At 23.2% G+C, this 27,386-nt stretch overlaps 1 protein-coding gene across 3 annotated transcripts in view; it reads right to left on the bottom strand.

Annotated features, from left to right (window-relative positions):
* Window positions 1-27,386, bottom strand: part of LOC129605307 (anoctamin-5) — a 93,559-nt gene that overhangs the window by 63,861 nt on the left and 2,312 nt on the right. For 2 of the 3 annotated variants that reach the window (XM_055514982.1, XM_055514985.1), the window contains exon 1: window positions 5,178-5,309. The exons of the other annotated variant lie outside the window; for it this stretch is intronic. In XM_055514982.1, the coding sequence (XP_055370957.1) occupies window positions 5,178-5,190 (13 nt within the window). In that variant the 5' untranslated portion in view covers window positions 5,191-5,309. Of the gene's footprint in view, window positions 1-5,177; window positions 5,310-27,386 lie in introns of those variants that run through there. 3 annotated transcript variants of the gene reach the window in all.

Below are 27,386 nucleotides of genomic sequence, written 5' to 3'. Positions count from 1 at the left end.
AAATTGATCGAATTGAACAAATCGATTAATAAATAGGTCGGCACGTGTTGGAAAATTTTTCTAAGAAAATGAAGGCCTGTAGAACTGCAAAAGATAGTAATTTTTCTAACATTCATTTTCATTATTAATTGCCACGTTTTCGTTAAAATTGTCACAGCAACTTCATTATCATCATATTGTTATTTGTAAATTTCATTTCAATACTAACCATACTACATAATGTATATACATTGAGACTATTTACAAAATTTCACTTTTATAAATTTTAAATTCTTAAGTAGTTCTATAGCCATAAATCTTTTGTATATGGCAGCATTAATAGTCCCCCACATATAGTTTTAATTTAACCTTCCTTTTAAATTGCAATTGTATTCATTCAAAGAATTCATTATTTTTCAAAAGATTTTGATTTTCTTTTCCCACAATAACTTTTTTTTAAGAGTTTAATTTGCTTTCTTTTTATAAAAGTTTTTTCTTAAATATTCAACTGCTATTTAATAAATGGTATGAAAAACAGACCAAAAAATGATTTAAGGATTTTTCAAGAGGTTTTTTCCCCCCTTCAAATTTTTGTGACACAAAGTGAAAATCTCATCATTATATCCTTCGTTGATATCTTAAAATTTATCTTCAAATATTTCCAGAGATATAACCAGAGATTAAATAATCTGTTAAGAAATCTAAAAAAATATTAAAAGATTTACGAACATTAAATAAGTATAAGAATATTTCCGTTGTTTTTTTTTTCTACTCTTTCGAAGAACCATTATGTGTACATACACATTTATACAAATAATAAAAATTTTATTATACTATTTATGCTATAATTTATTATATTAAAAAAAAACAAAAATATTATATAAGAATAATTTTCATTTTATGTTTTGTTTTTATTTAATTTATTTAATTGAATCTGGCAATACTAAAAATATTTTGTTTTGTATATTTTATTATATAATATGAGAAATATAAAAGAGAAAGGCAAAGAAAGAGTAAAATTGTATAAATAAAATATTATTCTAGTTCTACATAGTAAAAATGCAAGAAAGAAAGAAAAAAACATGAATTCATAATAATTCCCATTTCCCGCTCCTATTGTGTAGTATATGCATGCATCATAAATTCACAATAAAAGTATTAAACAGAAAAAGATGAAAGAAAAATCCCACTACGCTCTGAATATAATTTGAAAGAATCTCTGTAGTGTAGTGTGCTCACTATCAGAAGTACGTTTGAGTATAACCACCACCAGTGGTGAATTTCAACGATATACAATTTGATGTTAAGTATAATAGTGAGTGTGAAGAATACAAATAATTCAATATTATTTTTTTCTGAAAGATTTTGCACATTCATCCCTAACATTCTTATATATCGATGACAGTAGTACACAATAATAGGATTCACGTGTTTGTATTTGATCGCGTATATAGATGTTATAATAATAAATAAAAGTCAATTCGTAGAGTGGTACAAACAATATTTTATCTGAGTATACAATATTGTATATTGATTTTTAACTCAAATTTGGATCTTAAGAAATGTGCTGATTCTGAGATATTTTTGTTTCTCTTATAAAATTGTGAGAATCGGAAAATCATTTACTTCATGTCTTATTTAGAATAACAATGTTGTTTATCACAGTTGTTCAGCTCTACACACTGGCAAAAAATGCATAAGGGAGGATGAGAGGTATGTGCAAAAATGTATAATTTTATGCAAAAAGGATTGAGTGGACAGTCAATGACTAAAACGAATCCAAAGGCAGAAAAATTAAAAAAGTGACCTAACTTCAAATAGTGACACACTGTTATTTTCCACATCGCACTTATAGTTTTGTCAATTATTTCTGCTTTACTGTACCTAAGACGGCATTACGACCGCCAAAAGAGTGATAGACGTAGCTGTTTTATTTATACTGTTGGCACATTTCCAAAAAAACTGGAATAAATGATATAATCTGATAGCAGTGCTGCTTATTCTCGTGGCAGAAAAATGAAACTTTATACCCATATACATAGTAAATTATTCTAATATAGTGATTAGAATCTGTGATATCGTCACTGATTGTATTCTTTAAATTAACATAAATAATTAAGAATATGTTACGAGTATACCACTTGCTATAATAAAAAAACAGCCAGCTGTTATGATATAAAAATAAAAATTGTGTTTTTCTTCAAACACTTTCAATTTGTAAAAATACAAAAATAGATTTTTTATTTATTTAATGCTTTTTTTTTACTATTTTTCTTTTCTGTTTTTTACTTATGTGTTTTCTTATTAAATGCTTAAAAATTGGAACTTATAAAAAAAGTCAAGTTTTGATGGTCAAGGTTAAAATATTTTAACGATAACAAAATAAAATATGATTCAGGAGGAAATTTTCCAAAAAAATATTCTCTGGAGTAATAACGAGATTCACATATCGTATTCGTATATATATATGAATAGCTATTTTAAGACTCTTTAAGGGTGTCATAAAATTTAAATAAATATTATTAAATATTATTATGATAATAAAAATTATGTATAAGCAAATACATAATAAAATTTTGAAAAATTACATTAGGAAGGAAAGATTTTGGAAAAAATTTTTACTGTACAGAATTTATGGAAATCAGTGAAAATAATAGAGTTATTGGCAAACGGTTGTAAGTATATGAGATTAAAGTAATGCTCTACTTAAGATATAAATTGATCAAAAGCTAGGCCATTTTATTATAAAATTGACATTTTTAAAATTATTTCAATAAAGCGGAAAAGATTAAAGATTTAAAAATTTATTTTGTCACATAAAAAAATCGCTTATGTCTCAATCTTGCGTGAAGACATGCAAAAAAAAAATTTAAAACAATAATCAGTTGCGTTGGCAACGTAAATTTTAAATTATGATGCGTGCGACATGTCGTTTTGGAATTCATGACTAGTTGTCAGTTGTATATAATTTTTGATATACGGGGAAATAGCCCCATTTTTAACTAAAAAACAAATTGATATTTGATAATCTTTCCCTATTTAAGAATATCTAATTTTTCTTGTTTTCTCTATTAGGTATACTAAACATAAACTTGTCAAATGAATGAAAAATATATAAAAATTTTTCTATAAGGACATTTAATAACAATTGTTTTATTATTAATATTTAAATAATTCGTATTTTTTAGTCAAGTCAATGACAATATAAAATATTTAAGTAAGAAAGACAAATAAAAAACAACAATATTTGTTTTAAATGTCACGTATATTAAGAAGCATTCCTCAGCCATAGATGACAATAATAATATTATGACAAAATATATTTTATTTCGTGTAATCACGTTTTATTATTCGCAGTATATTATTTATTTACATACTATAAAATATGAAATATAAATGTATTTAACCTATACCACTAAAGTGTATGTACATGAACATGAAAATGTCAACATCATTCATCGAAAATATATAGAAAGAGTAATGAAATTCTTATTTCTGTTGAGTTTAAAACACTTAATTTTTCAACGAACATTTGTTTTCAAAGTTTATAATTAAATATTATTAAATTTGAAATACTTGCAAGTAACCTAATACTTGGATGAATTAAAAGGTATTGATAACTGAATATACATACATTAATATGATAAAAAAGTATTGGTAAATGTAGTGTCCAAGTTGTTCTTATTATTTTGTAATATGTATTCCCTTTTTAGAACATCGGTGTACTTATAAAATGCAATAGAATAGTTGTTTATCCTTCTTCTTGGATATATATAAGTAATATTAAATTTAATATTGAACCAGTATGGTAATAGACTACCCAAAAGATTAGAACATAACCATGAAACATATAAGATGACAAATTTTAACTCTATTGATTTAATCGGGAGAAAAACAACACAGCATACGAGAAATTCATACCGGAAACGGCAATCAAACATGAATATATGCAAATAAGAGTGTTAGCAATCTTATTAAGAATAAGAATAAAAGATTTGAAAGAGAAAATCATGAGCATATATGAAAAGAATAATATAACTGTTTCGTTACATGATATAACGGTTATCTGTTGTATATAAACAGAATAGCTAATTGGATGCACAAGATACAATAGAGCGATATTTCTTAATTTATTAACATTTCTGATTTAATAAGTATTGCTTATACTAATAATATATATAAGAAATACTCGAATATCAAAAACCAACAGTAAATATAAGTAAATTGAAGAGCTCAAAATAAAATTCAATTTTTGTAAAAAATTTTTCATTACTTACACTAGACCAGCTAATGAGGCTAATATATATGCAGATAATTATATCTGATTTGCCCTAGTAGAAGAAGACCAGCTTTAATAAAGTCACGAATTGAGGCAAGTTTTCATTGAAAAATTTAAACAACTTGAAAAATTGTTTTTAATTTTCAGTTATATTAACTGTTATATTTGTAGTACAGTTTACATAATAGCCTTGTATATAGCATAAAAGAAAATCTAAATTGTTTAATTTTAGCTGTAAATATAAATTCATATATTATACTTATACAAATACATTATACATTTATTTCGTAATTAGAAAAAAATTATTTGAAATTAATTTTCTAAATTAATTTAAAATAAGTAATAACGAAGCCGTTATATACATAAAAAATATGAAACATTCACAATAAGAAGATCTTAATCAAGCATAACAACTATAAAAATTAAATTAAATAAATTTAACAATTTATTAAGAATATTAAAATAGTGGCGATATTTTTGAATAAAAAAAAAGAAATATATTGCAAAAAAATAATTCAAAAAAAAAAACAATATTGTGTCTTACAACAATGTTAAATTTTCATATGTACATTGTGAACCATTGTGAATTAAGATTAAAAGTAATAATATTAACAATAAAGCTTTAAAACAGTGAATTAATACTTAAATTACAGTCGAACACGCTTTCGGACAGAACTTTCTGTGCATATTATATCTGTACTGTGGATGTTCTACATTTTATATTTGATTAGAAAAATTGCATCTGGGCAAAAACTTAAATGCAATGCAAATACGTTAGATATACAAATATTTAATAAAGCGTTTTCGACTGCATATTTTAAAATTTTAAAACAAAATATTGAAGTCTTGAAAAAGTGGAATTTGTAGTGAAAAAAATTTTTAAAAAATTTCATTTTCTTTTTTTCCAAGAAATATTTACCCGGCAAATACATTTTTTTTGCTTTATTATTTATTTTTTCTTCTATATTTTATTAAATTTATTAAAACTATATATTAATTATTTGAATTTGACAAAATAATTTTTCAACAAAAAAAAAAAAACTTAAAATTGCACCATATTTCGTTGATAATTGAGAAAATTTAAAAAAAAAAAATAATTTAAGTAATAAAAATTAATAAAATTATGAATTAACCGTATTTTATAACAGTTACTTTTGTAAATTTAATTTAAAACTATAAACTTGCTTCTTTTTTCATCTCATAATAATAAAAAATATGTATATGAAGACCGACATTTTTTTTTAAATAAATTAATTTTATATTTTTTTTAAATAATTTCATATAATTTTATGATTTTTTAACAAAATAACTATAATATGTATAATTATAACAATTATTTTTTTTAAAATAAATAGAAAATATAACATATCTATATATAAAAGTATATAAAATTAAATTATATAATTTTATAACAAGAAAATATTTTTATATTTAAGTATAGGTAAATAAATTGTATACAAGGTTAGGAATAACAATTAAAATATAATATTAATAACATTTTTATTTTTTTTTTGTATGTTCATTAACTGTTATAACTGTTATAATCGATATAACAGTATAAATAACTTTATTTTTTTAGGATTTTATTTACTTGCAATTTTTATTTATTTTTAATATTTAAATTCACTAAATATATTTGTTTTGTATTATAAATTTCCCTTCATTTTATTGATCATTTATTTCATATTTTTTTTATATATGAATACTTCACTTTTTTTTACTTTAACACATTTTTTAACATTTTTTTATATTTTTTCTATTTTCTTATTTTTTCTTTTTATTATTATTAAATTTTAATCTATTTTTAAGTACTTTAACAAAATTATATAAGTTATACTATATTATGTTACTGTATATGACGTATTTATGTAGATAAGTGTATATATAATATAATAATTATGTATTATTTACTTAAATTATTATGTATTTTATATTTTGTTTTTTTATAACAGTCATACATTATTTACATCTTTCTATAAAATATATACTTATATGTATATATGTATATATATACTTATATATATATATATATATATGTATGCGTATATATATAAATACATATAAAAATATACATCAATATATAAATACACATATAGATATATATATATATATATATATATCTATATATATAAATTATATGTACATAAATATACATATATATATATATATATATATATATATATATATAAATATATATATATATATACTTATTGTATAAAAATAAAAATATTATTTTTATTATGATTATTCTTTTATTATTTTTTTTCACCAATAAAAATATTAACTAATATTATAACTGATTTTCATTCACTTGGAACGAAAAATAATTTTCTATAAAAAAATATAATATAAAAATTCAGTCAACTGATATATAGGAGTAATATATATATATATGTTCATTGAGATATTCTGTGTATTTAAGTGGATATTATTTAAGTGGGTATAATATATTTAAATATATCATACTTATACTTAAGTATATAAAATATATTATAGAAATTATCTATATATAAATGTTCTATGTAAGAAATATTATCTGTCTCCCCAGTCGGAAAAAATATGTACATATATGGAATCTTTAATCTTAAATACATTAAAATTACATTATATAAAATAAAATTAAAATTTTATGATCAGGAAAATTGCATAAAATTTAACTCTTAATTATATATTGGAAAAAAAATAAGAAGTTTCAATAATAATTTGAAAATTATTACAACTAAATATAATTTGTTTATATGTACCTGATATGAAATTGTAATAATATTGTGTTTTTAAGTAAATACAGCTATTTATATTTGATTTTTCTATTGATTTTTCTAATATATTAAAAATTGCATATTTTCGGGCATGCTTTTTTAAAATTAAAAATTCTTACTTTGCAATAGGGTTTTAAACTAGGTCTATCTAACGTATGACCTTTCTAATCACTTTATGCGATCGAAAATTATTGAATCATGGCTACTCATTTGAGAAGATTGAATTACATACAATAAGGATCATATTTTATACGTTTGTTTCAATTAAGCCTCAGATTTAAATATTTTTTTTTAATATTAATCTGATATGCTTTGAATTTTTTAATATGGTAAAATAACGGATGATATGAAATTTTCTCTTTTAGTTTTTCTTCAAGGGGGTATAAAGGGCTGTTGCATGACATTATAAGAGTTATGACCTCAGTTTCATTAATTCATTCAATTTCACTAAGCAGATGCCATAGTTTTTTCTTTGATATGCGAGTAATTATATGATAATTTCTTTTATATTAATATTTTACTTATATATATATATATATATATATATATATATTTTACGTATTGTATAAGGAGCTATATAACGCTGCAAATGATTATTATTGTGACTTGATCAGGGTTTCAGTATAAGAACCTTCAGATAAAAGACGGGTGTCATAACCCTTACAGATATGGCTCAGATATTGGCATAAAATAGTGCCAGCTTAATATGTTAGTTACAATATATATACTGCTTAAAGTTTTATTGAGATTATTTTTTATTAAATTTATCATTATTATTGAAATATTTTAAAGCTTTTTTCAACATCAAGAACTTGTATGTAATAAGAGTAATAAATAACTGTATCGTAGGTTAGGGTTAATTCTATATATTTCTTCCTTTCTTTCGTTTTTTCTCCTTATTTTTGTGGTTATTTTTCATATTATATCCGATGAGTACGACAGAATCAAATATACTTACACATCTAAAAATGTTATACTCAATGTTTACATATATTTTTTGTCATATGTTTTTAGTTAGAAAAATCATATTCTAAAAAAAAAGCAAAAAAATATAAAAATTAAAAATAAATAAAGCAAAATATATAAAAAATTCAAAATAATAAAAATCACCAAAAAAGAAAAATTAAAATTCTAAAGAATTTCTCCCATCTCCTATCTTTCTAATAATGATGATTCGGATTTTGAATCCTGAATATTTAAAAATACACATGTAACATTGTAACTACAAAATTGTATGGTAAAAAACAAAAAAAAAAAAAAACAAAAGATTTTTGAATAACTGTTATGATTTTTTTTTTGTTTTTTTTTTTCTCATTCTTATGTCAAAATGTTTTCTTTAATAGTCATAATAAAATGAGATCTCAAAAATTTGAATAAAAAAAAAAAATAGGAACTAAATGACTAATGTATTCTTATTATCTCCAAATATTTCTTGTCGCAAATATAACTATAAATCATAAGGATGTGCCTAACAAAATATTTCAAAATAATATGTTTCACTTTTTTTCATATTCACGTTATATACATACATACGTGTATAACTATATATACAAGTACATTATTACGAATATAATACTAAAATTATGTAAGAATACGCAAAATAATATTCTAATGTACATATCTAATGTTTAAATTAACATACTATCATAATGATTTGTTAACAAGAGTTCAGATGAAGTTGGCTCTGTTAAAAAACAAGTGAACTTTCAAAATTTTAATAAGTATAAATTATTTTAATATAACAGATTATTTGTTCATCATATACAGAATAAGAAAATTGAGCTTATAATTAAAAATAAAATTTATGGTTTGAATATTATTAAGATTATTTAGATTACATTATATGGGTGATGACGGCATACACTAAATATATGATTGCATTGTAATTATTATATCATTATATAAGTATAACAATGTGCTAATAAAATTTCATTTAATTTATTAAAATTCTTATAAAATGAGTAAGTTATTAATTAATTATACAAAGAGATTTTTATTAATAAACTCTTGCCTTTTAATGTATAGCATAAAAATAATAAAAATTATTATTTACTTTGTTAAATGCAAAGAATGCTGTGTAAAAAAATACCTCGACGTGGTACCTCGACATATAAAAAATAATTCCCACATAACTATAATTATGATGTAGAGATTTTTGAGACGTTTGTTATAACACACTATACATAATACACCATTTGATTCGGTGAATTCTTTAAGGTAATCCTTTTTGGGGGACCAATTTCTTATATAAAATTGAGGCTAATCAGACGATGTATATAGTATATTAAGTAAATAAGTAATTAAGTTTACTATAAGTATTTTAACCACGTCTGATATTAGTAAGGCTGAAATATTCAATTCAAAACTTAATCTGGATATATAAAATCTAGTAAGATAAAACAAATTTAGTATGAAAGAGGTTTCATTCTCTACCCGTATTTTTCTCATCTATTAGAAATTATCTACTAGAAATTTCTAGTAGAAAGAATCTACTAGAAATTATTTTAGATTAAATTAATTCAATTTCACTTTAGGCAAATTAAACAGACAGGCAGATGTTAAAATATAAAATCTCATATCCTTTTTAAAATTTAAGTATCTCATATTATGGTATCTTTAATTTTATAAATATAAAAACTAAAATTTTTTATTTAAAGTAAAATAAATTAGATCATTGAAGTTTTATTCTGAAATTCATATCACATACCACCCACTACTATTTTATATATTTAGTATTTTTTTCTTCATCAAAACATATATACTTATTGCATATTTACGAGCGTATTTGTTACAAATATAAGTTATATACATAGTTAAATGTATAACTAAGTATATATAAAATTTCCAATATTTTATTTCATTTCCTGTTGTTGGTTATAACATTGAGAATAAAATAATAAAATCGAATCGCGAATGAAATTAATTCTCATATAATATAAATATATATACGTATATATGTATATTGTAAGAAAATAAACTATAAGTATATTAAAACAAATAATATAATATGTAGGAAAATAAAACTAAAAATAAAATGAAAAAAAAAAATAATGTATAATTTACGTTTTATACATATAAGTACGTAATGCACATTTGTATGAAAAACACAATAATATTAAAATAGTACACGGTCATATAAGGTTTTCAGTATTCTAGATTATATGATATAATTTTGAAATTTAAAGGATTTCTGAGTTCGCTGAAGAAGAATTCATGCTCTTAGTTAAAGGTAAGACGTTATTGCCTAAATACAAAATGCCAAAACTGCTGAATGAAAAACATGAAACGAAAAAAAAACTTCTGAAATTTAACTAAAAATCTAGCCTTAATTTCCTTGTGTGCGGCACAGTTATTCATAATAACAATAGGCGGAGAAGATCACAATAAACTCAAAAAGTCACAATTTTGAACTAGCTGAGCAGTAATTTGATATATTATGAATGCAGCAGTATTTTCGCAAGCAGTCAGTGATTAAGAGGTTGAAAGCAGAGACGACTAATTCTAGAATTATTCATGATTGTAGGTCCTTTTTCAAAAAGTCGGAAAAGTAACAAAAATTGAGCTGATTTTGGCTCGGGAACATCCCAAAATACAATAAAACTGGAGGTCAGATAAATTCATGGAAGCACTCTTAAAGTCCTATTTGAAAAGCAGGACTTAGGGATTCCCTTGGGTATCTCTGCAGTAACTGCCGAATAATCTGTGCAGTAATTGCCGTGACGATGAAGAATAGAAAACAGTGTCTCATCTACCTTCCTTGCGTCAACCTTTATTAAGGGCGAGGAGGAGATTCCCTTAATTGAATTTCTCCTTGCGAATTATTGATCTAGCGAATGCAAATACCAGGAATGTCAACCAATTTATAAAAAGTTCGAGCCTCGTAAACATAACTTAACGCGGCCTCATTTATAGGTTCTAATTCTATTTGTAAGATAGAATTAAAACTTATTTCTGATATTGAAAAACTCTATGTGCAAAGTTATTACTGCAACGAAAATAAAATAATGTAAATAAGTTTGAATTGAAGAAATAAGTATTATAGAAAAATATTTGAAAATGAAAATGAATCTTCTCCTCTAATGTAATGGGAAATTTATGAAAATTTATTCAAATTTATACAAAAAAAATTGATCTACATACATAATATACATAAATATCGGAAAATTGTATAGAAGTATACATATGAGTATATAAGAAGAATTCGATGAAATTAAATACAATAAAGCTGCATTTACATTACCACACAAGCTATGTTTATATATACGAACGCATATATGCTATATTTAGCCAATAATGAATACGTGTGACGTATAATGGCGTGACATTAAGTGTCTCAATAAAGTTGATATTTAGACGACTCTTTTATTTATATGATTTTATTTATAAATAGAAAATCATATAAATAAAAATTTTAGTATTTGATTTTTGTGTATAATATTTGCAATCTTACAAAAAATTTACCTTACTTTAACACGCACATTTTAATACCCAATTTGTTTTTATTTATAGACGCAATATTTAATGATTTTATATTAATATCAAGTTCATATTACTATCTTACAAAAATATGGTTCATAATATGTTTATGCTGTATTCTTCAATAAAATAGTTCCAAAAACCTCAAATCTATATATTTTCCTATGTATACTGTTATACACGTGTGTAAGTATTTGAACATTATTGTGTTACAGAAACAATATATTTTCTATTGGGAAAAAATTATAGCAAATATTTTTGTATTTGTTTTATATTGTATAATTTTACCAAAATTATAACATTCCATTTCCAACGGCATGTAAAATTCTAAATTTATAACACTCTCATAACTCTTATGTCCATACAAAAAGTCTTAAAAATGAGTAAAAACAAACCTAAAGGCATGGCCTAGAAACATGAAAGGAAATTTAAGTACTTCTTTCATTCGGTAGATGGTTTCATCCAACTTCCGATATTAATATTTATAAAGGTCAACTTTTGCTTCTACACGGCATCATTTCCATGCAAGTAAGTCCTCAACTACTCTAGAGTATAGTACTTATGGAATGAAAACATTTAGGCTAGAGATAATATAATTATACTCATATTAATGGATCTAATAGTACGCTCATGGTAAATTAATTTGCAAGGTTTATCAGATAAATGATGATAGTATGGAGTGATGTTAATTATAATATTTAAGTACGTAAGTGCATCCAAAAGATAAGATCATCAAAATATTTAAATTAATTCATCTATACCTATAGGTTTTAAAATACCTTTTGAACTATGTATGTGGATTTGTAAAGTAATTTATTGCTCTTGCACTAAAAAATCTTTGTATTCTTCACGGTCTTTTAAAGTATAAGGAAATTTTTTCACAGTAAGAATGTGCTTTTTAAAGTAAGGAGATAAATTTTTTGAATTTACAATATTATAAATTTTTTTACTGATTGACCAAACGAACATCAATATCTTTCTATATAAAAAATTTTATTTGTAAAAATAAAAAAAAGTAAAAACTCCCAAAAAATTCAAAGTTATAAAATTTTAACATAAAAAAAACGGTAATATTACATATGTAAACACATAGAGTGTCCAAGATTTGAAGACACTCCCAAGAAAATGTGAAATCAAGTGAAAAAAAATGATATACTTGACGGATTCCTTCCTTCGCGCTTCCTTTTGAGTTGTTGTGAGAGCGGAAAAAACAAACCCAAATTATAAAATTTCTGAAATTTTGGTTCGAGGCACGTGTCAACTAGAGTGAAGACAAAATTGAAGAGAACCATCCTACATTCTCTACGTATATTTTTTTTTATCGGGTTTTTCTTCTCAGTCAGTTCTGTCGCTCTATTTTGGGAATGTCATTCAACGTCTTGGCTACCTTGTATCCCTATAACAACAAAGTAATGTACATACATATATGACTCCATAAGAGGATTGAGTTTCAAGTAGGAAATGGAACAACAGTTTTTTTTTTATATGTGTGCATAAATTTTTGTTTTATTGCAAAATTTAATATTCACATAAATTTTTTGACCTTTGATTCGATTGTGTAAGTGTAGTTATAATTTGTTATTGTACAAATGTAATCTTCATAAAATAATTTTCAATTGTAATAATAATTTTTTATTTTTACTTTGTGTAACTTATTATTGAAAAGTTTTTGCAATTTTTCAGATTTGTTCAAATACATCATTGTATATTTTGAATGTACACATACGTAAGCCATGTTGTTGTAAGTAAAATTAGAAGTTATTTATTAGAAATCATGAAAATTTGAATTTAGACTTTAGGTTACAATAAAATCTAAGTTTCTGTAAAGTTGCTTTCCACATTATTAAGAATTAGATGCAGGAATAAAATATTTCCAAAATTTTTTGGGAAATATCAATTTTTTTGCTTGAAGTTTTCTTTTAACTTTCAAATGTGAACTATTCAAAATTATAACCTTTAAGTAATTAACTAAAATTTTAGTTGTGGATAATATAAATGCAACATAAGTTCAATTGTTGAGAACTTGGCTCTTTGAATTACTTATAATTTTTTAGTTAATTTGTGGTTCGCAGTGATTTCAAGAGAAAGAAAGTGTTAAAGCATTTCTTATTGGTTTTTGCTCTTAGTAATCCACATAATACTACAATGCGGCAAATATCAATTGTGGGTTCGTATGACAACATTTATCAATTTTCAAGTATAACATGATTTTAAGGGGTTTGAGTTTCGGAACAAAAATTGTAGGTCTAATTTTAGTTTGAGACTTTAAATTTGGTTAAGAATTTAAGACCTATTAATTCTCATTTTATCAATATTTTATGTATGTGTTTGATTATATTAATAAGTTTTTCTTATACAAATATTTACTTTACATGTAAATGTGTAATATCCTATTAATCATATATGTATGTATATACATGTATGTTTATGTGAATTCAAAATATGAGTACAAAATAGAAAAAAAAATAATTTCTAATTTCTTCCTTCATTTTATATTTTCTGATCAACTCTATCTTAAATCAACATTAACCTATGAAAACCAACAAAATGAAAATATGTAAAAAAAAAATTATTTATATAACACCATCTTTTGGTCAATATTCATATTATATTTCTCAATAATCACAACAAAAAACAAAAACAAGAAAAAGAATCAAAAACAAAAAAAAATTAATATTAACTTTCATTACTCTTTTATTACATTTGTTTTATGAGTCTACGTCTGACCATAGATAAACTTTAACCTTTTTTCAATTTTATTAGCTAAAATTAAGTAACTCATTCCAACCAGAATCTAAATGGACTGTAATATACAAGTATAAATATATGTATATAAAAGTAAATAAGTGTGAAAATTAGAAGGATAAAACTGGCTTAATACGCAATGAAATAGGAAAATACGAGTACAATAAAAATTGCGAAAGAATGAATAAACAAAAGAAAGAATGAAAAAATAAAGTTGGGTCAAACCACTGGTTCGTATTGTAGCACTTTTCCCTTCAACAAGTGAAAATTCTGCTTTTAAATACAGTCTATGTATATTTATCACACTATTAAAATTATTTCCGTTCATATACAAAGCTATTTCTAGGATTGCATATATTTAGGATGATGCATACATGCAGTCTTTGAAATAAAGCAAAAATTTACATAAAGAGGTGTTAACATAATGCTCGATTTTAAGGGTTAATTGTGTGAGTTAAGAAAAATAATTATATTTTTCAATGTCATGGAATTTACCGTCAACTTTTTGTGTTTAAAGAAATTTGAGGAAGCTTGCGGTTTCGGAAATATAAGGTGTCAAAAATTCAAATTTTACAAATTTCAAGAGGCGATAACTTGAGAGGGGGTGGAGATGGAAAAAAATTTTCTTCTAACGAAATGAACTCTTTGTTAATGTCTAAAAGCCCCTAAAATTTCAGGCTTCTACAGGCTGAGGTCTAGAAGAAAAACGAAATCAAAAATTTGGAAAAAAAAAGACTTTAGATAACGGTAAATTTGAACGGCCATTTTGTTTTTCTAAAGTTTAACTATAGTATACCGCGCTAGGGGAAGCAAGTCGTTGCCTTTCTGCGTTTGCAAAATTTCAAACATGCTTATGGTTTCATTGCAACAAATAGTTAAAAAAGGCCATTTTTGGGGTTTTGGGGAGGTATAACTTATAGAGGGGGGGAGATAGCTAAAAATTTTGTTCTACGGAAATAAGTTTCTAGTAAAGATCTATGTACGTATTAAATTTCAGCTTTCTATCTTCAAGGGTGTAGAAGTTTTGTAAACAGACACACGGAGAGACAGACGGACGGACGGACGGACGGACGGACGGACAGAGTGAAACTAATAAGCACTTTTTTCAAAAATTTTTTGGAAAAGTGCTAAAAAGGAAAGCAAAATAGGAAAACAAAATAGGAAAAATTAAAAATAATGAAAAAAAGAACGGAAGTGATAAAAAAAACCATAAGTACTTAGTTCACAAACAAATTCACACAAATAATTTTCGAAAACGAGAATAAAGAGAGTTACTCGTGCCAACTTTACGGTACTTAAATCCTCTTATACGAATATAATTATTGTGAGATGTTTAAGAGAATTGACACTTCGGTAATTTATTTTTTTTTGTCTTTTTAAATAATAGCCCTATAAAAATGGCTCATTAATTAAATTTGAGCATTGCAAACTGTTTAATCTCTCTATGAGAGATCATTAGTTGTCATACACAATTCTGAAGTTAATTAAAGCATTAAATAGCGTCAACAATTTTTGATTTATATTGCAATTAATCGAACTGCTGGTTCGATTATACAACCAATTTTAAGTAGATTCGACCACTTGTGCTATTTATTCAAGACATCTACAAATATTTAGTAAATTTAGTGGATTTAACTTTTGAGATATTGCTTACAAGGGCGTATAAACAGATATTGCTAGATAGACTGAAAATTCAATAGTAATTAATATTTGTGTGCTATACTCGCCATTATTTGTGTTATACACACTATTATTTTCAGTATATTATAAACGGAATGGTACAAATTTGCAATCCTTTATGAACACATAGTTCAAACGTTCATATAATAAAAAAATTTAAAGATTAGAAAAATGTTATAAAGGATAACCATGCAGAAAAATGAATTTAAACGTGAAAGAAAGGCATTTTTTTTCTAAATTTAATTTTTACGAGGGCAATAAATAATAAGCGTTTTATTTTATATTAAAAAAAAAATTTTTTTTAATGATTTTCTCCTGCTTAAAATTTATTATTTATGTTTTAATTTATATTATGATAATAAAACTAGAATAACGAAGCAATAGAATGCAATAATACTTAAGTTAAAGAATTTTTTAAGTAGACAATCAAAATAAAATAATCAGGAACCTCCCTTGTATAAAAGATAAGATAATCTAAATATTTGATTACCAAGTTGTCACTTATCATGCCTGAATAATCAAAGAAAAGACACACCTTTCGGTTATCTGTATACGAAAGTCAAATTTTAGTATTTGACAAAATTTTACAAACTGTTATACACTTACTCTATATTACACTTACATTTAATATATACGTATGCTATAAATATTAAACTTATTATGTGAAAAATGAGAAATTTTCAAAGATTGCCCCAATTTATGTAAATGTTAATAGAACTCAATAAAATCTTTTTATATATATAGGCGTTCCTAATACGGAAATAAAAAATTTATGTTTTTTTTTTAAATGGAGGTGTTCTGAGTTTTCTTCTAATTTTCTACGACAAAGATTTGGAAAAGCCTACAATATGCAATATAGATAGCTGCGATGGTCAGGCGATGAACCATTTCCGAATCAATAACACAATATACGCAATATATACAGTTAATAATATAATGAGGTTATAGAAGAGAAATAAAATAAATCATTTGTATAAAAATATGGTCAATTAAATTAAAAAGGATTAAGAAATAATAAGATATATATTCCTCATATAAGATATTATATTCCTCACAACAATTTTTTAAATAGAAAACTATGAATGCGAGAACTTAATACCGAAATCACAATAAGGTGGCTGATTACTTGAGCTTCGATATAATCTCTGGAATATTTAAAAGCAAAATTTTATACCAATCCATAGACGAAAGAGTATGATAGTTACTTTAATATACAGCCTCCGGAATCTTTGGTTTTAGTAAGTATATTTTTCATTTTAATCTGCAACTACTTCATAAATCAACTTTTATATGGTCACTGTTTAAAAGAGCGAGCAAACTCACTTTTAGAATTGTAAATAAAACCTTTAAAATTTCAAACTAACCGTATCATCTATACGGTTGTTTGAAACATAAACATAAAATCAAAATTTGCATACACTCAATATAAACTAGAACTCATGTAAAATTAAAAAGATTTTTATTCAAGGATCTGACAGAAAAAAAAAAACAAAAAATAATGATGATGACATTGAGATCGTGATTTAAATGAATAAATATAGTCGTCTAAATATTTATAAGAGCAATATTGCGGTTAAACTGTTATATAAAACAATATACTTAACATAAATAAAATGGCATACTCATATATATACAAATATTCTTAGTTATACTTAACTTATTCCACTTTCAGATAAGAAGTTTGTATTATATTGTATATATGTATATATATATATAAACACATGTTATATGTGTAAAATTTTTTGAATTTACTAAAAATTTAGGGATCCTTTAACATAATACAAAAAGAAAACATATCACGTCTAATGCAAAAAGTGTAAGATATATAAAAAAAGAAAATAGAATAAAAATCCATTTAAAACGACATCTTAAGTATGTATGTATATATATAGAATAAGGATATAAAGAAATTAGGAGTTAAATGATAATAAGAAAATAAGAAATGACAAAATAAAAAGAATAAGAATAAAAAAAAAAATTTTATTTTCAAGGACTCTTCTACATGGATTCGAGAATCCGAAAAGCAAGAAACATTTTATTCATCACACTAGAATATTGTTGTTGTAAATTATTCTTTTAAATTTTGAATCATATTTTAAATAATTTTTGAATTTTAAAATTTAAGTATAATATTATACAACAAGAAATTGATTTGGAAACAATCTTAAATACAATTCCAAAGAATTACCTTCCGAACAATATTTCAGAAATTTGCAACTTACAGTCGGTATAGTCTTTAATTCGGCTGAAAAATTTCATGATTTAATCTGGCCCATTAGCCATAAAATAATTTTAAAAATTAAATGGCTAGCCCAATAAAATTTCCCTTTAATTCACTTTTAAACCCAGCTTTTTTAAGAAAAACTATATATAAGTATGTAAAATTTTCTATTTGACTTTTACAAAATGCCAAGTTGGAAAATTCATGTTAACCTCTTTATTTAGATTTTCGAAATTTTTCAAACATTTTTTTTTCGGGATTTAGTTTAAATTGTTTAAAGCGATTGTTAAGTACATTTACTCGCTGTTTAGAAATTTTTCTTCAAAAAAACATCTTACCTGAAAGTACTCAAACTCGAATAATTTTACTCTACTTTAATATAGCCCTTCAATAGTTATATTCTGCATGTCTAAAATTTATACTCAAATATTGGAAATGCCTGATCCTTATAAATCAAATATGTACTTAAAAAGAAAATTTTACTAATTAGTTGCATAATCTGAACAAAAATTTCAACTTATGTTCATAGCATTCAAAAACAGCCGAAAAAATTCACTCTTTATACTTCTTTTATATTACAGAACCAAGCGCAATAAAAATTTGTTTTTCTTACTAAATAAATTAAATTTTTTATACATGGTATATGACAATAATAATAATTGATTTATATACTTTATTAGTATACACGTGGGAAAATAATTTCTTGCGAAAATCATTTATCACTTGATACTAATCCCACGGATGTTATTACACTATCGATGGGGTGATTGTACGTAATATTGTTTTCCTGAATTACGCAGTCATTTGATTTATGTATTTGCAGATTTCATTCTCAAAATATATACAATTTTTTTTTTTTGAGAATTTATCAATTCTAATACTACTAAAAAAAATTACAGAAGTTGAGTGTTTCTTCTATGTATTTTAAATCTGTGAAAAATTAATGTTAATTATTCAATTATTAAATTCGAATTCAAAAGTCCCCTGGTTTTTGAAGTAGCACATTTCCTTTAAATAGGTAAGGAATAATTTCTTTTAATATAATAAAATTTATATTTTTTACTTTACTTTTAGGAGGATAACAAAAGATATAATAAATGTAATAAATGTGCTCTGACAAGCTTTCATTTCCAAGGAATTGAATTAGGTACCGAAAATTAAAATTTGTTAAAGTTAGGAGGGGAGAAATATGGGGTAAAAATTTTCAAAAAAGAAGCCACAAACAATCTTTCTTTGATTAAGTATAACAGATTCAAAAGTCGTTTAAATATTAATGTAGCTTCAATTTCATAAGTGCTCAAAAATTTATATATTCTTAAGATTTTTAAGACCATCACTGTATAAAATTTATGGTTTCTATTTTAGACAATATACAGAAGAAAAGGAATAGTGGGCGAGATGAACGAACAAAGTAAAAATAATAAAAGCATATTTTTTGTTTCAATTTACTGAAAATCTATTAATTATAAGGCATAAGTAAGAATAATTGAATGTACAAGTATAATATAGATTTTCAAGGTCACTGAATATTAAATTTATTTGATTTGATTAATTAAACCAATCGTTTATGTTGTTATATTTTAAATTTATATTCAAATTTTAATATTAAAAAAAAATGATTAATAGTATATGTATAGGTGCAAATAGGCAAATTTATAATCCTTACAAGTACAAATTTGTCAGGATTAAAAAGTTTTAAATTGTACACTCATTTTAAAGTAAAATTTTTCTAATTTGAAACTTATTTGAATTTTTTATACTTAATTGAAGTTATTAGGGATTTCATCCCATCCATTTATTTTTTTTTGCTAAAATTTATTATTTCCGTGTGTATGTAAATTATGTTAGTTAATTTATTCATATAACACTTAATAGTGGTGTTTACTTTTCGTTATTGTTGAAACATAAAAAACGAATTGTTTTTGTTTTCAAATAAAACCAATAAAACTTTAAAAATTTGACAGTCTTGAAAAGATGTTTTTTTCCTGTTTTCCTAGTTTCCAAAAAAAAAAAACGAATTTATACGTTTATATACTTATATGCACATACATTTATTTGTTAAATTTACTTATTGAATGCTTTATATATATGTTGTGTAATTTATGTATTTTAGTTGTACAGAAAAAAATTTGTTTCAAATTAATTAACAATTCTTAATGTAGAAACAAAAAATTTGTACATTTAAATATACACTGAAACACACTGAAATGACAATATGCTTTACATGAAATATCCAAGCAAGTATACTATGTATATATAACAGTTATAAACTGTTCTAATATAAAAAATTAATTGCAAGGATTTATTTTTTTTTTTGGTCAATTTTTTTTTAATAAGAACTGGTTTTTTGGTTTAAATTTCAATCTGGTAATTAAATGAAACTTTTATAAAATTGACGAATTAGAATAATAAAATTTGTATTTAATCCAATGAAACAAATGAACGCTTATGTTAAATATAACATACATATATGTAGCTCTACATACTTTTATTAACATAATGTTAGGATTTAAAACAAATTAGAGTAGTATGACGTTGTAAACTTTTTACAAAATTTATTTAAATCCAAAACAGAATACGGCTACTGAACCAATTCATTATAATATATTTACTAAAATTTATTATACTAAAATCTATTATACTAAAAAATGAGAATGGTAAATAGAAGTTGTAACCAAAATCAATATTGTTTTAATTAAAACCAAGTATAAGCCCTGATTGAAACGAACTCTATAATTTAAAATTTTTGAAAAAAACCATTATTTAAAATTAATTAAATTATAAAGGAAGATTAATTCCAAAATTTATTTAGATATTTTTATTTTAACAATTCTTAAATTTTAATTGTCATGCATTATATGCTTATATTATATTTGAGCGCATTCTCTCTTTTCTCACACAATTTAATTCAATTATCCATAATTATTTGATTTAAGAAAGAGAAGTAAATTTCACAACAGTATAAGAAAATCTAATACTTAAGTATAAAAATATTTTCTCTCGCTTTATAGTTTTGACATCTTCATCAATGGATATGAAATAGAAAAATACTGTTCTGGTGACTTAATTTCCACAAATTCTCCTATATTTTTTATACCCCTATAAACTCTTATAATATGTATACGTACAAATATTGAATACTGTACTTTAAATATAATTTAAATTTTCCGAAAAAAAATTACCAAAAATGTCAACTTTCATTAATTTCCCTTATATGTTTTATCATATCATTTTACTCAATTTATTGTCAAATGAATAACTTAAATACCAAAAATTGAGATTTTATTTTACTTTCTTTTTTGTTTTTTTTTTTTTTTTGGTTTGTTTCTCTTCTTACGCCTACATAAATTTTTTGTATTTTTTTATGTGTTTTTCTTTCCTTTATCGGTTAAAAATGAAAATGTAATTTGTGAGATATTTTCTTTTTCGAAAATAAAAAAATAAAAGAAAAATTATTAACGATTTCTTTTTGAAATATTTATCTGGAAATATACGTACATATATATATATTATAATAAATAACATTACTTTATACATACATATGTATAACCATACATACGTTACGTTTGCCATATGCGTATCATATGGTTTTCCGTTTCTAAGTACCATTAAATATAACTATGAGAAATTTTCATAAGGAAATTTAATTGAGACGAATTTCATTTCAATGCAATAAGAATGAAATGATGAAACTGAATCGAATCTAAAGTAGTTTTTTGATATTTTTCTTAATTTTTTTTTTATGGTTATTTTAATTGATGAAAAATAAAAATTTTTGGAAATTTTAACATTTTTTTTTAAATAAATAGTTTTTGTATTTCTGTACAATTTCTTTCCTATTATAACTATAAATATCTGAATTTTCTCAAGTGTTTTCAAAGATCGAAGAAATAAGATAAAATTGAATTCAAATCGTTCTCATACTCACTATAATAAGTATATTATACATAATAAGTATATTATGCATTCAATATAAGTAGCACGATTTCCTACAAAAGTATTGAAATTAATTTTAAGAATATGAGATTTTTTCAAACCCTTTGAAAATTTGAAAATTTTAAAATAATAATTCCAAGTTCTGAATCTGCCATAATTAACCCGTTCATAGCAGAAGTAGTTTTGGATATAAATCAGACAATTTGTTAATCTTATTCATTAAACTACATTTTTTGAATAACACTGCAGAATTAAAATAAAATTTTATTTATTTAATTTTATACGGAACACTATTCTGGAATCCCAAAAACAAAAATAATTAATTAAAAACTTACAAAAATTATTAATTCAAATGACATTGCAAATCGAAAACATCTTTATACACCTGGAACAGAAAGGGATGATTTTGAATAATATCAAAATCCTAAACATTCATCTATATGTTAAAATACATATATACATTATGTATGTATATATGAAAAATATCCAAAAAACTAAAAAATTTATAAAATTCTGTAAAATATTCATTAAATTAAAATTCCCTTTGTATTACACAAAAAATTCTTTTAATAATATTTTTTTAAATTACTAATTTTATTTTATTAGTTTTTCATTTACAACTATTTTACAAAGCAGACTAGATGCTACATAGTGGTTGGACCGCATAGAGGTTGTTGTGATGTTAGAGACTGTATAGCCTGTTCTGTATATAACTCTAATTGCAAAAATTATTTAGATTTAATTAATTAAAATATATGGCGAAAATTTATTGAATTTTCATTTAAAAAACAATTTCAATTGAGTATAAAAAATTTCAATAAAAAATTTAAGGGTTTTTTTTGGTTTAGTGTTCTTCGACTGAACTTTATTTTCTCATAACAAATTTTAAACAATATTATTTTACATAGACCAACTAAACATAATATTTGCACTTAATATCCAATTTCCTCGATTAATATCTAAATTTACATAAAATAAAAGCCTAAAAAAGGGTAATCTCCAGGTCAAAGTCATAGTACACATTTCATTTAAATATACAAAAATTTGAGTAAATAAACCTAAATAATTTTGTATGTTATCCAAGTATATATATGCTCATATAGATGTGTATATAGGAAAAAGCTAAGGAAGATTTTACAATTTGTAAATCCTTTATGCTTCATTTCAAATACTTTTTATTTAAGAATAAAAAGACAAGATTACCACTTTATAATAATAAAAGAAAAAAAACAATTACCGCTACATACTATACTTAGTTTTGCCAGTACAAATTGCTTACTACACCGAATATAATACGAATATCAGATTGTTATATCCATATTTATATATTCGTGGTGTGTATTGTTTAAGTATTCACTTCTTTTTCCTTTATGCAAAAAGGAAAGAAATAGAAAATATACTCGTAAGTAGATACATTTCGTTACTTGCATTTTACAAACAGTTGTACACTATATGTATATTAAAAAACATAAGTGAAGATGGCAAAAAGCAAAAGCATTTTAATGCACTTTAAGTAAATATAAAGGAATGAAACAATTCTAGCAAAAGGAAACAAAAAAATGAAACAAAGCACTTAAACAAATAGAAAGCAATCCAATTAGTATACAATATAGGCCTATAAAAAAGAAAATTTAAATGAAGGAAAAAAAGATGACAATGATTTCTCTATATGCATATTATGCATCAATCACAATACACACAACATTAATAGACCCTAATTAACTCTAAAAACAAAAGAAGAATAAAAAATTATCGCTATACATCAAATTTTTCTCTAACATTTTTACAAACGTAACCACTTATGCTGTATGTCGTATACAGCATAACTATTGTGTTTCAGTAAAGACGGAAAGAATCATCGTAAATATTATTTACGTTTGGAAACACAATATTAGTTTGATCCATTTAATATTTTATTGTCTAACTTTTGCATAAAAAATTTTAATAAATGTATAATTCTTCTATAAGAACATTTTATTTATTCAAAACAGATTAAATATAATTGCATTTCTCATCATTTGACATAGCGCTAATGCCAAACTGTCAAACGTCAATCCGATTATAATTAGTTGCGTTCAGCTGTATGCATTATAATCAACCAATTTTACAACTACTTACACATAATATATATTTTTAAACACAAAACGTTTCAGAGCACAAGAGAAATTACTAATAATATTTACATTGCAAGTATAATTGAATACCCGATTATGTCAAATAAAACTGATTTTACTCTCTACTGCATAACAAACGTTAAATTAGTTTCTGACAACATTACACTTTATATTCACAATATCAAAATTATATAATATATATTCACAATATAAAAAAGGGCATATTGTATAAATACTTGTATATTCTATTTTATTCTATAAAGAATCACTTTATATTGGTCAAGTCAAATACACATACAAAAAAAAAAACATTATGTACACAATAGAAGAAGGAAGAATATAAAAGAATGGAAATCTATTATATTACGTACAATTATTTAAAAAGTTTAATAAACTTTTAACAGTGTCTATGCACTTTATACCTTTAATGCTTAAGGGAAAATACAAGAAAAAAAAATTAACCTGAAAACAATTATGGCCTTCAATTATTATAAAGTACTATACAAATATTATGGTATTTAATGGTTATAGTCTTACCACAAATTTAATAATTAATATAACTAATATTATGTTTAATACATACATACATATATGTACAAATACACAATTGAGAGATCATATAGATTTAAATGAAAGAATTTCTTATGTGTTCTTATACTTGTACAATTAGCTTTAATTGTACACAGAGTTGTTATTCATATATATATGAATTACAAACATTCTAATAATATAAATACCCTTATGCACATTTATTATTTATGTATATAAATGGGCATAAACAATATTATATGTGTTAATAGAAATTAAATGCAAAGCAAACAATCCTCCTCACTTTGAAGTCAACATTCGATTATTGAGCTCTAGTATCATCTTTAACAATATCTAAAGAATGAGAAAAAAATTAGGATTTTTTGCTCTCTCTCTTGTAGGACTTCTTGAAAACAATAAACTGTAAAATTTTCTTTAGAATTCAGAAATTTGAGAGGTTGGTTTTTATAGCTATTAATTTTTTTTCTTGTTTTTTAATTATTTTTGTTGCTTTTTCACTTCCTATAATATATCAAAACTTATAATAGACGATTAATAAATATTATATTGCAAATATAAATATTTTTTTTACTTTTATACTTATTTCATTGAAGTATAGACTATATAGTAAAAAGTTTAATAAATGTATGGTATATAGGCATTACATGGAGCATTGCCATATGTTTACAATGTGTCTGAGAATCTAAAACTATATAATTGATTATTGACAGATGGTTAGTAATTACGAACGAAATCTTATAGAAACATGATGAAATTAAATTAATTAGAGGAATACGGCAAATCAAAATCAACAGTGAATGTATTACATTATAAATTGAATATATATTTAAAAATTATTTCCTTATTTTACTAAAACATTTTTTTTAATAACTATAATAAGCAGTAATAGTATTTATTATTTAACCATAAATAATTAATTAATTTTCTAAAACTATATAAATTTTATAAAAAATCCTGTAACATATCAAATCAAAACTGGGGGGAATAATAAATTTGTATAAATTTGGTAACTCTAAAATCCATAAAGATGCATTGCATTAAAATTGAAGAGCAAATATTTACTCATCTGCTATTTTTATACAAATAAAATTCTTTATAATTTTCAATGAGAATTGTTTTTAAATGATGTAATACTCATACATGCTTATATATACTCAGTGGTTCAACCAGTTTAAAAATAATTATATATTTTTAAATATTTAAGTATGGTTTTAAAAATAGAGAGAATTTTTTGTAATCAATACTATTTATGGCGATATTTTATTCAATTGCTTATTGTTTAATTGAAAATCATCTAAAAATAGTTTTATTCATTATAAAATTGAAAAAAAAAAATAATATACATCATGATTTAAAAAAACAGATAAAACAAAATTCTGGATCTTTCTTATGTTTTAAATTTTTTTTTTAATTTTCCATAGAATAAATTCAAAATATTTACTTTTCTAATGAAAAAACGCTGTTCCTATGTATTGTATACCTGGATTAAATTAAATAACATTTTTCAGTTCAAGTCTATTAAATACAATGCTTATTCTTCTATACAATAATCCTGAATATGCCTTTAATGTATGTGTAGGAGTCGAAAACTCTTCATAAATAGAGATTGAACGTTCCAGTTGTTGTCAATAGATTTAAACAATAATTACGTTATTACTGTAATAATCTTTGAAGATCTTAGAGAATTTAATAAAAATGGTTTTTAACCGTAAATTGGTGTTCAAATTTTGTGTATTCTATAATACATATAATATCAAAAGCAGCAAGTCTATTTTTATTTTAACAAATTTTTTTCAATTTTATTACAAAATGTTAATATTTTAACTAAACTACTTATAGATAACCGTGTATCAATTAAAAATTACACTGTAATAAATTTTATGAAATTTAAACAGATTCAACAATTTTACGAGCAAAAAAATTTTTCAAAAACTCTAAATGCTCGTAAAATATTAAAAGTTGAAACTAAGAATTAATTTATTAAAATACCTCAAAGTTATGGATTATAATTAGGAGAAATGCATACAGATGAAATATGAAAAACAAATTAAAGCATATTAGTAATATTTATATGTACCTCCTTAAGTATATGCATCATACAACAGGAGTAAACATACAATACAATTATTTTAAAAATAATATAGAATTCTTGTTATTATTTATCAATCATTTAAATATTTGGGAGGCAATACCGCCTCGATATTCGATTCCGCTAGAACTAATATATAAGTAGACAATGGAAGTTAAGTAGACTTGCTTAAATAATATTCAGATATATATATATATACATAAATATATGTACATATATGTATATCAACATACTCGTATTATGCAATTTACGTTCATTTTTCACATATATGTATATATAACACTTAAAATATATCCCATTATATGATTTGTTTAGTATATTTTTCTAAATTTGCTATATCAATTTCTATTCCATAAATTAATAATAATATAAAATTAGTACTTTTATAACAGCTATACATACTTTTAGATAATAGATTACAAATATACCTCAGTATGTAAGTATAACACAATAATAATATTTTATAAAAAAAAAAAAATAACAAATAGAATATGGTCTATAAAAGTAAATATTTAGTATAATAAATATAATGATAGAATTGGAGCACATACTTGTATAT

The sequence above is a fragment of the Condylostylus longicornis genome, unplaced genomic scaffold (genome assembly GCF_029603195.1).
Source record: "Condylostylus longicornis isolate FDR11 unplaced genomic scaffold, ASM2960319v2 ptg000013l, whole genome shotgun sequence".
Classification (NCBI taxonomy): Eukaryota; Metazoa; Arthropoda; class Insecta; order Diptera; family Dolichopodidae; genus Condylostylus; species Condylostylus longicornis.
Note: the sequence above shows the minus strand (reverse complement) of the source record. Positions and strands in the feature narration are given on the sequence as shown.